The 14108-nt window shown below is 36.4% G+C and overlaps 1 protein-coding gene across 5 annotated transcripts in view; it reads right to left on the bottom strand.

Annotated features, from left to right (window-relative positions):
- The window catches only part of ZDHHC15 (zDHHC palmitoyltransferase 15), a 74607-nt gene that overhangs the window by 31618 nt on the left and 28881 nt on the right, over positions 1-14108 (bottom strand). For 3 of the 5 annotated variants that reach the window (XM_088794706.1, XM_088794704.1, XM_074323235.2), the window contains exons 4-8: positions 8283-8300; positions 7263-7383; positions 3438-3507; positions 2591-2623; positions 1782-1902 (exon numbers count right to left, since the gene is read on the bottom strand). In XM_088794706.1, the coding sequence (XP_088650832.1) occupies positions 1782-1902; positions 2591-2623; positions 3438-3507; positions 7263-7383; positions 8283-8300 (363 nt within the window). The remainder of the gene's footprint in view (positions 1-1781; positions 1903-2590; positions 2624-3437; positions 3508-7262; positions 7384-8282; positions 8301-14108) is intronic. The other 2 variants (XM_088794705.1, XM_074323236.2) reach the window with 1 other exon arrangement.

Consider the following 14108-nt stretch of genomic DNA (forward strand, 5'->3'; position numbering starts at 1 on the left):
CTGTTAATGTCCTTTTCATTAGAAGGGCAAGCCAAGACAGATTTCCTCGCCTGTCATCTGTTAGGCATGAGGTAGTATATTGTGCAGGAAAAAAATGAGGGTATAGGAAAGGACAAAACTCTGTTCACCCCTGATACTGCTTGTGAATACTGAGATATTTCTGGTAATTAATTCATATCCAAATATTATCTTTCAAGAGTAAAAAAAGCATATGGCACCTGGCTGGCATTGTGGTATTTGATTATTGCCTAACTAGGAGGGCCAAAGGCAAAATGCATGAAATGCAACAATGTTTATTTACTCTGTTAGGAGAGTAAAGAGTGATTCTTAAACAGTATCTTACTGTGTTAAGGCCCTGTACGGGTACTGAAGAACAAGGCTGACACTTTCCTTGCTGAATTGGATAAAATAGATTTTCTTTACTTTCAGGATGGTAGCTCAGTGCGTTAATAAAATGCCAAACAGGTCCTAGAAAACTGAGTAATAGATAAGAGATCCTGTGCTGTGGAAAGGGGCCAAAGAAGAAACACCAAGATGGTGAAGCATTTTGTATTTGGTGAAAATTGATGAGAAAACTTAATTTCTGCCTGTGCTCTTGTATCTCTGAGTTGAAGATTTTTATAATCCATTATATAATTCCTGATTCTTAAAGGTATTAAATATCTGAATTAATCAAGCAAATTGAAGGGAGAATGGAAAGCACATATCACTATAATTTTCGACAGTAGTAGGGATCAAATCACTAGTAATTTCAATATTCTTAGCTATTCAGATTCTCACTGCCTTTCCTTTCTCGTTTTTTCCTCTGGTTTGTCATAATCTAAATACTGGCCTGTGAATCCTGTTATAGGATCCTATAATAGGAACGTCCTGAGATATTCCTGTTATAAGGCTCTTGTGCAATTGCTAAAGTAATAACTAGTAGCTCTGCCCACATCTGTGTGTTTCTGTTCAGTTTAGATAACCCTCACCATGGACGGTTATGACATCTTAGCAGTCATATTGCAGTTGTGTGGAGGGAATGTCTCCTGGAGTCCATGGGCATGAAACAAAACACAACAAAGCAACATACTTCACTACATTGCTGGCAGACCCTGTACACATATATAAACTGAAAATCTGCCTTCAATTCTTTTGGAGATAGGTAGGATATGATTGATATCTTCAAGTAGAAGGAAGACGAAAGTAGGGTATTTTTTAAAGGTTTTATTATAATTATTAGAATCATGTTTTGAAAGGTAAAGTACTTTCAACATCTGTTTCATTTGATTTTGGCAATGAGCCAGTGAAGCAGATACAGAGCCAATGTTTGTCATATGAAGTTCAAATACGACTCCTCATTTCATTTTGGTCATATGTGAAGATGAGTCAGTGAATCTTTCTGTCCAGTAGGAATTTTGCAACTGTTCTTTGAACAGGGAATTAGTATTTTCTAACAATGAGGTAGTACTTTTGTTACCCTTTTTCTTAAGAAACTAAGGATTCAGAATTAGTTTCAATATTTTTCAAATCTATAATTTATAAGATGTGAATTTTTAAAGCTTGACTAGAGAAGTACTTGTAAAGAATCAGTAAGAGTCAAGAGGTTTTGTTCCTGAAGTTCTTCAAAAGATTCTCATGTATGACAGACGCTTTTGGTGCCTTCCGTTCTGGTTACTTCAGTATTAGCTATTTCAAAATGTAAAAAAAAGATGAGTAAACAATGTCACGGACTGGAGTAGATGTGTGTTTGTTCTGGACAGGTAGTGGGCGGGGGACACCTTCAGGGTTTTTTAACTTACTCTCCAGTATTTGATGAAATAGCTGAAGACCGTTGTAGCAATGTACAGGCAGTAGAGAACAGAATAAGCTAAGAACTGAAGGAAGAATTTATAGTTGGAAAATCCAATGCAGTTATTAACCCTAAAAAAGAGAAAAACTGATTTGAAATCAGGATCCATTTATGGAGAGCACACTGATACATAAAGTGAACTAAGCAGTGCAAGTATGTGACTCCTGCTGTTTCATCACATGTTGTGTAGAAACTCAACAGAAATAAAAGTCCCTTAATAGGAATAGGCTGGAAAAACAAGTTCAGGTGTCACTTGTTTGTCCTTTCATTTACAGGCACAGAGATACCTGGACTAACTAACAGTTCTGGACTGGTTCTTGACACACCCAAGCAGACCTAGATCTTGGATGCTGAAAACCTATTAGACTTAGTACAGTTTGGCATGTTCTCTTTGCAGTTAAAGGATTTCAGACTTGTTCTCTAGGTCAGACATATAAAATTTGGAGAATTGCTAAAGTTAACAATCTAGAGTATTTCAAACATCAAGACAACAGAAAACAGAACTGATTCTATAAAATCAAGGAGAAGAACTATTTGTGCTCTATTTCTTTCCTTGCCCAATTAGTAAAGCTAGTGGACAAGAGACAATTAGCTTTGTAACCCCAAGAATTCTCTACCATGCCTTTGGTTGTATATTTATTTATTCTTGCTTTAAAACCTTAAACCTCCCATGTCCCTCACACAGATACAAAGCCCAGCGAATAGCAGAAACAGGCATATTACAACTTTAGAGGAGAGAATTGAATAAAAGGGACTTACCAAGGGCAGTGATGGTCCATTTTTAATACACACCTAAAAATAACAAAATGTAGTGTGATAAGTAGAGCTATGGAAATGAAGCAACAGCTCATCATTGAACTCAAGGTCTGAGCAGTATTTTTACCTGGAACCAGTACACTCATTCCTAGATTTCCACAATAGCTAACTCTAACTAAAACTATTGTTTCCTCAGTCATTCCTAGGATGAGACAATCACAACAATTTATAGGATCACGCTGGCAGCAAGTTACATGCCTAGAAATCCATCTATTTAAAACAATTGGGAACTCTAGGGTATTGATACAGACAAAATGTCCAAGATAATGCTCCTCATTTTGCTCAATAGTCAGTTTAATAAAAGCACAGAAGAGAACGTATGATTACAGTCTGTTTGAATCACGGGTAAAATAATTGTCATGTGGTGTCCTGGATGAACTCTTGGAACAGAAAAGGGACATTAGGGAAAAACTGAGGAAATCTGAGTATGGATTTCAGTTTAAAATAATGCGTCAATATTGGTTCATTAATTGTAACAAATGTAAAATTAACATAAGATTTTAATAATAGGGGAAACGGTGTGGGACATATGAGATCTTCACAATAATTCTACAAATCTAAAACTGTTCTGAAGTAAAACATTGGTTTTTAAAATAAGGTTTTATTTCTCTTTCCTAGCTTTAGAATGGTTTGAATCATAATATCTGTGAGGGTGTTTGGCATGTGCTCATTAGGAATGAAAGGAAATATTCTTATCTAGCCATGGTTACATGTCACAGTCAGTCACATTGTTGTCTAGGCAACCATCAGTGGCCAAGCTCAGTCCAGGGGAAATATGGCTGTCACTTACATGGCACAGACAGAGCAGTGGTGGCAGCGATCTGGCTTGATCAAATGGCACCGGTCACAGAATCTTACAGCTATAGGAAAAATAAGGTGATTAGCACTGATTAGGGCTCAGTGAGACACCAGGCCAGGATCTTCCTAGCCTATCCTGACATCTTGCTATACACTCATTACAGGTAGTCAAATCATTTCATTTCAAGTTACAAAGCAAAAGGCAGATTGCATAAGAGAATTGTGGTACGTATTTTTTCCCTGTTGGATCAATCTTGAAAGCCCCTTTTGGGGGATGAAGGTAAGGGGGAAAGGTTTTATATCTGGATATCTAATCATAACATTTTGCATTATAAAACAAACTACTGTCAACTGCTTGAGTAATCTTGGGAAAATCATTTAGCCTCTGTTTACTCCAACTTTCCTATCTAAAAACGAGAATTCATAATTTATTTCCTCTTTCCAGAGGTTGGATTGTATGAGTTGGATAAAACTCCAAAAGCATGGTAATAGAGTGGTTGTTTGAATAACAATTTGAAGAGTAAAAGAGACATTCTAGAACTATTAGTTCAGGTGACCATTTCACAGATAAAGGAAGTAAAGACCTGAGCCATATCATCAAGTGACTTGTACAAGGTCACACAGCAAGTGAGTGGCAGAGCTGTGACCAGGACAGGTTTTCTGACCTCTTAGTTCAGGGTTCTGTTCACTCTGTAGTCTGATATAAAAAAATCATCCCTCCCTCCCTTTCTTTATTTCCCTCAGATCAAAGGCATTAAAAAAAATTTTTTTTTCTCAATATTGACAGACAATATTATGTTAGTTTCAGGTGTACAACATAGTGATTGGACATTTATATAACTTACAAAGTGATCCCCTGATAAGTCTAGTACCCACCTAACACAATACATACTTATTACTATATATTATTGATGATATTCCCTGTGCTGCACTTCACATCCCCATGACTATTTTGTAACTGCCAATTTGTACCTCTGAATCCCTTCACCTTTTTCATCCAGACCCCCAACCCCCCTTGCATCTGGTTACCGTCAGTTTGTTCTCTGTTTCTATGAGTCTGTTTCTCTTTTGTTTGCTCATTTATTTTGTACTTTATATTCCACATATAACTGAGATCATATGGTATTTTTCTTTCTCAGTCTGACTTATCTCACTCAGCATAATAACCTCTAGGTGCATCCATGTTGTTGCAAATAGTAAGATTTCATTCTTTTTTATGGCCGAGTCATACTCCACTGTCTATATGTAACACATGTTTATCCAACTGTCTATTGATGGGCACTTAGGTTGCTTCCATATCTTGGCTACTGTAAATAGTGCCGCAATGAACATAGGGGTGCATATATCTTTTTGAAAAGGCATTTTCCTTTCCTCCTCATTTTCTCTGTGTTTATTGATAGAGTATTACTGTGTTTAATGAGATTAAGTATAACAACTAAAATTATGAATAATTTGAGCTAATACAGTAATTCCATCTAAAGTGTATATTAAGCATACATAACTGACTCAACATAATGGACTGCTAATTCAGCAGAGTTTGTTCATTTCTAGCAATGCAGGAGGTGACCAAACTATGGGTACAACTGAGGCAAGGAGGAAGGGAGAGGGACATGCATATTTAGGTCCTTCAGCATGCCCAGTTTAAGCCACCATCTCTCACTTAGATGACTGTAATAGCTGCCTAATTATTCACTCTGCTTTCATTCTTGCCCCCTTACAATACATTCTCTACAGAATAGCTAGATGATCTGTTAAAAGGTTAATCAGATCACATGATTCTCCATGTAAAACCTTCAATGGATTTCCAACACCTTTAAAATAAAATCCAAACTCCGTACCATGGCCTGTATCATCTGGCTTCTGCCTGCCTCTTCAATCTCCAGCTACGATACTTCAGCCATACTGGTTGTCTGTCTGCTCTTCTAATCCTGTCCTAGGGCCTTTTGTATGTGCCGTTCCTTTTTATTATTCAGGTCTCAGATCAAATGACATTTCATCAGAGAAGCCTTCTCTATCACTCTATTTTATGGGGGCTGCAAACAAATGCTTCAGTGGTCCGGGGAATAGTGGATAGTGAGTGAAGCAGGCAGTAGGACTCTGGGAGAACCTGAGAATTCATGCTCTGTTTAAAGAGAGCAGTTACTGCTCAGTATTAGCTGATTTTTGCCATGTGGAAATACAGATCGAATATTGCCAGTGTTCGAGTTTTCAAGACAAGCCAGAAATCTGGATTTTCATGTGGAACTATTCTAACTGTTAAAAATTAGTAACAATTACAACGTTTTAAAAGACACAGAGCTGAAACAAAATCTGTGTCTGGACCCAACACATCTAATATGCCTCTGTGTGTGACCTCTGCTCTATCACATCATTCTGTTCACTATTGTCTCAGATTACATAATTCCTGCCTGTCTTCTTTTTACCATATAGCAGTGTGCTTGAAGACCTTTAAAAAAACCATAAGCACCAAGACATTAATGCTCTAACAAAATTAATACATCCTTAATACCATCTAATGCCTAGAGCATATTAAAATTTCCCCAGTTGTCACATGAGACCTTCATAAATATTCATTGAATAAATAAATGATAAATGAAAATAAATATATAACAGTAAACTTCCCAAAGCTTTCAAGCACAATCTTCCTTGTAGAAATATTAGGGTGACTTGGCAAAAGAGCCTCGGTTTTCAAATTTTAAAAGGCAAAGAATTGGTTTAGCTCGTACTGTTCTAGTCATGCAGATGAAAACTAACAGTAAAAGTCCTTAGTGGGCATTTGCCTTCCAAAATGAAGACCTACCTCTCCACAAATCCTTTTACAAAAATGTTCATAGCAGATTACTCATAATAGCTAAGCACCACAAACAAGCCAAACATGCATCAACAGGTAAATGGATAAACAAACTATGATATATTCATAAAGTGAAATATCACTCAGCAATACACAACAATGGGAATAAGTCTCCCAAACATTATGCTGCATCAAAGAAGCCAGACCCAATAGTACATGCTGTATGAATCCATTTGTATAAAATGCTGGAGCAGGAGAAACTAATCTATGGTGGAAAAATATCAGAATAGCAGTTTTCTTTGGTGGCGGATGTCGTGGGACTTACTGGGAAGGAGCACAAAAGAACTTTCTGGTGTGTGGCAGTGTTTATAGAGGTTTTGGTTTCACAGGTGTGTACATTTGTGGAAACACTGAAAGGTACACTTAAGATTTGTGCATGCTTTTATATGCACAGAGGGTGCCAAAAAATGTACACACATTTTAAAAAAGGAAAAAACTGTATTAACATTACAGTGATGGTACCCACTTTGAGCACCTCTTGTAATTGCAAAAGTCAAACGTGACTTGTATTCATCTTTTGTGATCGGTATATATTGAGTATTACAATTTTAATACAGTGTGTTCCTTTCTTAAAATATGTAGACATCTTTTTGGCACCTTCTGTATATTTCACCCAGAAAAGAATGATACAAAATGTTAGGTGGATATGTGCTGACATCTGGTACTTACTTTAAAATGCACCAAAAAATGTCTTTATGGATGATGGATAGAGGGATGGATTTATGGACAGATGTGTGGTAAAGCGATATGGTAAAATGTTACTGGTAGACTGTAGACAGATGTTTAGTGTATAATTTTCTATCTTGGAGGTATGTTTGAAAATCTTTATAATAAAATGTTGAGAAAAAGCTCCATAGGGGTTTTCAGAAAAGAGGAGAAAAGGGGGCTAGCCTGAGGATATGTATGACTCAGACTTTCTGCAATCCTTGCTGAGCTGCCTCCCCAGCTGACTTTGGCTGAACTGACCTCCACTCCCGGTTCTTGTGTAAATGGGTAGCTTCTTGGCCATGTCAACCAGCATCTGCTTTTGGATCTCAGGTCTCTCTTCATTTTCATAGCGTTCCTTATCTGCATAGGACAAGTGGAACTGGAAGTAGAGTGAGAGGCAAGGCTTTATTTTCCATGGTTGACAGAAAAGATGAAAAACAACAACAGCAATTATGTAGAAGAAGATGTTTGTTACTTACCCTTGAAGCCCAGATACCTACCGTGTTTCCCTGAAAATAAGACCTAGTCGGGCAATCAGCTTTAATGTATCTTCTGGAGCAAAAATTAATATAAAACCTGGTCTTATTTTACTATACTATAACACCAGGTTTTCATATAATATGGTATAATATAATATAATATATTATAATACCAGATATCATATAATACCGGATATAATATAATACAATATAATGTACTACCGGATCTTATATTAATTTTTGCTCCAAAAGATGCATTAGAGCTGATTGCCCGGCTAGGTCTTATTTTCGGGGAAACGCGCGGTATTTGGCTTATAACTTTTTCTGGACAATTACCTCAATGACCTTATCTGGTTTTATCTCAATCCTCATAACTGTATGATTGGTGGCACTGTTTTATAAATAAAATAAAACTTAGATTAAGTACCTTGATCATTGTTACATTCAACCAGTAGGTAGCAAAACTAAGGCCCACACCCAGTTGACCTATGCCCTTCCCACTTCAGTAGACCATGATGTTGCGTCCGATGTCTGACACCTTGCTGCTGGGAACCTGTTGATGATTAACTATGCTTGTTATTAAGCTGTGAGTATTTTTCATAGGTGACATTCTTAAAGAGTCTGGATGAGACTGCTTGCAACATTATCTGCATATTCTAATCTTGCAAATGAGTAGAAATTGGGATGTCCTCACTATTTCAGACATTTTTAGTCTGGTATGGAGCTTGTTGCCATGTTTGTGCCATACTTTGCTAATCTTGCAAAAGATATGCCAACAATTCCCCAAAGTAATACAGACCTGAAAGCTTTCTTCTGTCTGGGCCAAGGGTAGGCAGAGGTGAAAAAGAGAAGGATCTGTGTTCAGATTTTCTGGGTTTGTACCTCATCTCTACCATTTAATAGTTAAAGAATCACTTTTAAAAATCAAAACACTCTCGATCTAAGTTTCTTCATCTGTAAAATAGATGGCAATAATACCTACTTCACAAGTTGGTGTAAAAGTGCTAGATAATAACAAAAATTAAAAGTCTCTTTTACAAGTCCAATTTCTTAAATCATTTAAAATATTTCATATTGCAAATATTTTTAACTATTCTAGAAAGTATGTAGTGGTATCTTACTGTGATTTTAATTTGCCCTCCCCTGGTTACTAATGATATTGAGCACCTTTTCATGAATTTATTAGCCATTTGGGTATCTTCTTGTAAAATGTCTATTAAAGCTTTTGTCCACTACACAAGAATTAGCTTGTCTTTTGTGTATTGATTTGTAGAATTTCTCCATATATTTTGGATAGTAGTCCTTTTTAAAATATTTTCTACCAGTCGGTGGCTTTTCTTTTTACTTCAGCTATGGAAGCATTTTGATGAACAGAAGATCTTGGTGGGAGTGCAGATTTATGTAACCACTTTGAAAAACTGTTTCATGTTATCTACTTAAGCTAAATATATGCCTGCCCTATGACTCAGCAATTCCATTCCTAGTTATATACCCAAGAGAAATGAGTGTGTGTATGTATGTAGGCATGTACAAAATTGTTCACAGCAGCTTTATTTGTAATAGGGAAAAAACTTAACAACCCAACTGTCCTTCACTTGGTAAATGGAAAACCAACTGTGATAAAAGGGAATAGTTAATAGCAGTAAAAGGGGGTGAACAAATGAAACATACATCAACATGAATGAATATGGAAAACAGTGAGTGAAAAGCTTACGCAAAATAGTGTATAGTATGATTTTGTTGTGAGGTTCAAAAATAGGCAAAGCTAATCTATGGTGATAGAAGCCAGTTCTATTTGAGAGGAAGTTGATTGGGAAGGGGCATAAAGGAGATTTTTGAGGTGTTAGAAATGCTCAAAATCTTAACCTGGATGGTGATTATATGGGTGTATACAGGGGGTGCCAAAAATGTATACACATGACTTGCATTCATCTTTTGTTATAGGTATATATTGAGTATTACAATTTTAATACAGTTTTTTCCTTTCTTGAAATGTGTATACATTTTTTTGGCACCCTCTCTATAGGTAAAAATTCATCAAATTGTTTTCTTGACAGCTTCATTCTTGGACTACAGTATGTATGTTATACATTAATAAAATAGTAAAAGAAAGAATAAAACATTTAACATAATTTAAGTGTATCTAACTTTAAAACTGGAAATGCATAAAATCGAACACTATTTTAAGCAACATACCCAGTGGTATGTTTTCATAGTATCATGCCATCCTTAGGAGAATGATAATTGAGTCCTGCCTCGGGGTATGTGGAAATGTGTAGGGCAGTTTTTGGTTGTTATGAAAAATATTGTGCAGTATGGACATTTAATGGGTTGGGGCCTAGGGTGCTAAGGATTCTGTGATGAACTGGACAGATGCACACAACTAAGAATTTTCCTAACCAAAAAGCTATAGATCAATGTTATAAAATAATAACTAAATAATGTAAATTTAATATAAAAACAACTGGGTATGTTGTTTTCTTAGAAGAAAATTATACTGACTGACTCAAAATAATTGATTTTAACAATTCTTAATTTTTTTAAATTTATTGGGGTGACAATTGTTAGTAAAATTACATAGATTTCAGGTGTACAATTCTGTATTGCATCATCTATAAATCCCATTATGTGTTCACCACCCAGAAGAATTCTTAATTTTGATAATTAAAAGTAGCACCTTTGGGCACCTTTGGGGGATTTCTTTGGGAATATGTTATTTTTAATCTTTTAAACCACAATTACTTTTGCATCAACCTAGTAACTTTCTTGTCTGCTTGAAAGGCAGAGGCAGAGATGTAACTGCTTATATGTGATGAAAACCTGTGGTTGGTTATTCAACAAGTTGGCTTTAGTTTGGAATAAGATGCCATACCTACACACCCAATTTCTGGTACTGACCAAGCCTTTTTGGCGATTAGGATGCAATGAGCCAGTAAATGGATTTTGAGTGGGACAATTGGTGATAGACTGGGGTATAGTTGGTATTAGAGAAATTAATATGGTGGCTATCAAATAGTCCCCAAAGACTCACCTTTTCTTTTATCAATTAAAAATGATAAAGATGTTGTCTTAAATATTACACATGTGCAGTGCTTATCTAAATTCTGTCATCATCTCACCCAATTTATGTCTACACCATTCCCAACCACTCATCCTTTCTACTGGCCTACAAGCTTCATAAATAGTGTGAAGGGGAAAATTATTTTTATTGAGCTAAAATTCAATAACATAAAACTCCATTGTAAGGTACACATTTTATAGTGTACAATTCAGTGCCATTTAGTATGTGAGGTCTGCCAATTAAGTTCACAAACTTGCCCCCGTGCGCTTCCATTGGCAGCCCTGTACAAACAGCTCAGGAAGGTTCCATAACCTTGGTATATCAGTGTCTCACAGCTGTGTTCTTGTTGACATGTGGCGGTGTCTTGCTGAGTGGCATTCATTATTGTTGTGGCGTGTTTTTGTGTCCCATCGCGAGAATGTCTGAGCTTGAATTAGGGCAACGAACATATATTAAATTTCTTGTTAAATTTGGCAAGAGTGGAAGTGAAATCAGGGACATATGTTAGTCAGAGTTTATGGGGATAATGCCATGAAGAAAATGGCAGTATATACATGGATTAAATGTTTTTCTGAGCGGAGAGAATGCATCACTGATGAAGAGAGTTCAGGGTGGCCAGTAACGAGCAGAACTGATGAAAACATTGCAAAAATTCATAGAATTGTGCGTCAAACTCGTCGACTGACTGTGAGAAGCATAGCAGACCCAGTAAACAGCGATAGAGAAACAGTTAGGAAAATCTTAACTGAAAATCTTGGCATGAGAAAGCTGTGTGCAAAAATGGTCCCGAAGGAGGTCACTGATGAACAAAAGCAAAGGAGGGTCGAAATTTGCCAAGATCTTTTGGAGAGGCAAGACGGTGTTTTTGGCAGTGTTATCACTGGTGATTAAGGTTTCCAGGCGGGAATTCCTGCCCGTTCTCAGGAATTTTTTTCACTTTCCCGTTCCCAAATCCTGAGAAAAGTTGATTGGGAAATCAGGAAAATTGGCTCCTTGAACCCAGGTGGTTGGTAGTATCGGCCATCACTTTGTGGAAACGATTCATTGTGGAGAACTGAAAACAGTTTATATCTTGGTATTCGGGAACAGGAAAGCGAAAAAAATTCCTGAGAATGGGCAGGAGTTCCCGCCTGGAAACTCTACTGGTGATAAAACAAGAGTGTACCAATACAACGCTGAAACAAAGCGTCAAAGTGCACAATGTAAGTCAGCCAATTTTCCAAGACCAAAAAATTTCTGTCAGTCCAAATCAAGAGTCAAAACCTTTTTTGATATCAGAGGGATTGTTCATTATGAATTTGTACCAACTGGACAAACAGTTAACCAAGTTTATTTTTCAGAAGCACTGAAAAGGCCTGCATGAAAAAGTTAGACAAAAACGACCTGAACTTTTCGCCAACAATTCATGGCTCTTGTATCATGACAATGCACCAGCTCACACGGCACTGTCTGTGGGAGAGTTTTTAGCCAGTAAACAAATAACCATATTGGAACACCCTCCCTACTCACCTGATCTGGCCCCCAATGACGTCTTTCTTTACCCAAAGAAAAAGGAAATATTGAAAGGAAGACATTTTGATGACATTCAGGGCATCAAGGGTAATACGACAACAGCTCTGATGGCCATTCCAGAAAAAGAGTTCTAAAATTGCTTTGAAAGGTTGACTAGGCACTGGCATCGGTGCATAGTTTCCCAAGGGGAGTGCTTTGAAGGTGACCATAGTGATATTCAGCAGTGAGGTCTGTAGCACTTTTTCTAGGATGAGTTTGGGAACTTAATTGTCAGTCCTTGTATTCACAGTTTTGTGCAGCCATCACCACTATCTAGTTTCAGAATATGTTCATCACCCCAAAAGGAGACCCCCATGTACATTAAGAGTCTTTCCCTATTCCCCGCATCTCCAGACTCTGGCAACCACTAATCTAGTTCTTGTCTCATTAGATTTTCCTTTCTGTATATTTCATATAACTGGAATCAAACAACATGTGGCCTTTTGTGTCTGGTGTGTCAATTAGCAGAATGTTTTCAAAGTTCATCCATGTTGTAGCATGTATCAGTAACACGTTCCTTTCTATGGCTGAATAATATTCCCTTGTATGGACACAACATACTTGATTTATCCGTTCATCCATTGATGGACATTTGGGTCCTTTCCACCTTTTGGTTATAGTGAATAATGCATTATGAACTGTGTATAACCAATTGTGTATAACCAATTGTTTGAACACCTGTTTTCAAGTGAGTATATAAACCTAGGAAAAGAATTGCTGGATCGTATGGTAATACTGTGTTTAATTTTATGAGGAACCACAGAACTGTTTTCTACACCAGTCACATCATTTTACATTCCCAGTAGCAATGTATAAGGATTAAGAGTTCTATATATCCACACCAAAACTTGTTATTTTCCCATTTCCTTTTTCCTTTCTTCTCTCTCTCTCTCTCTCTCTCTCTCTCTCTCTCTCTCTCTCTGACCCCTCCCTCCCTCCCTTTTCTTCCTTCCCTTCTTTCCCATCCTAGGGGGTATGAAGTGGTATCTCATTGAGGTCTTGATTTGTATTTCTCTGTTGACTCTTTTCATGTGCTTGTTGGCCATTTGTATATATTCTTTAAATGTCTATTCAAGTCATTTGACCATTTTTAATTGGGTTGTCTTTCTGTTGTTGACTTTTAAGAATTTTTATATATTCTGGATACTTGGCATTTATTAGATATATGATTTGCAAATATTTTCCCCCATTCTTTGGGTGGCCTTCTCACTTTCTTAATAGTGTAGTTTGATGCACAAAAGTTTTTAATTTTTATAAAGTTTAATTTATCTATTTTTTCTTTTGTTTCTTGTGCTTTTGGTGTGCTATCTAAAAATCCATTGCTAAATCCAAGGTCCTGAAGATTTTTTTCCCTAGGTTTTCTTCTAATTGTTTAAGAAGTTTAGGTCTTACATTTTGGGCTTTGATCCATTTTTTTTCTTTTGATAAGATATACACAACATAAAATTCAACCATTTAAACTATTTTTAAGTGTACAACTTGGTGGCATTAAATACATTCACATTGTTATGCAACCATCACCACCATCATTCTTCAGTCCTTTTTTCATCTTTCAAAACTGAAATTCCATGCTCATTACATAACAACTCCCCAACCCTCCTTCCCACCAGCCCCTGACAACCACCATTTTACTTCTGTCTCTGTAAATTTTACTACTCTTTGTACCTCATATAAGTAGAATCATACAATATTTGTCTTTTTCTGACTGGCTTATTTCACTTAGCATAAAGTCCTCAAAGTTCATCCATGTTGTAGTGTGTGTCAGAATTTCCTTCCTTTCTTTTTTCTTAATTGATGCTAACAGGATTTTGTAAAATTCAACATAATTTTTAATAAAAACTCATAAAAAATTTAGAATAATTTTAAAAGGTATGCTTTACACCAAAGCCAGTAACTTGCTTTATAATGAAACATTATCATTATTCTCATTGAAGTCTGGAACAAGACAAGAATGCCCACCATCATACCATGTAAGGAAATGATAGCCAATGCAATTATATATGGAATAAAAAT

This window comes from Rhinolophus sinicus, chromosome 18 (genome assembly GCF_057876585.1).
Source record: "Rhinolophus sinicus isolate RSI-liver-muscle chromosome 18, RSI-T2T, whole genome shotgun sequence".
NCBI lineage: Eukaryota > Metazoa > Chordata > Mammalia > Chiroptera > Rhinolophidae > Rhinolophus > Rhinolophus sinicus.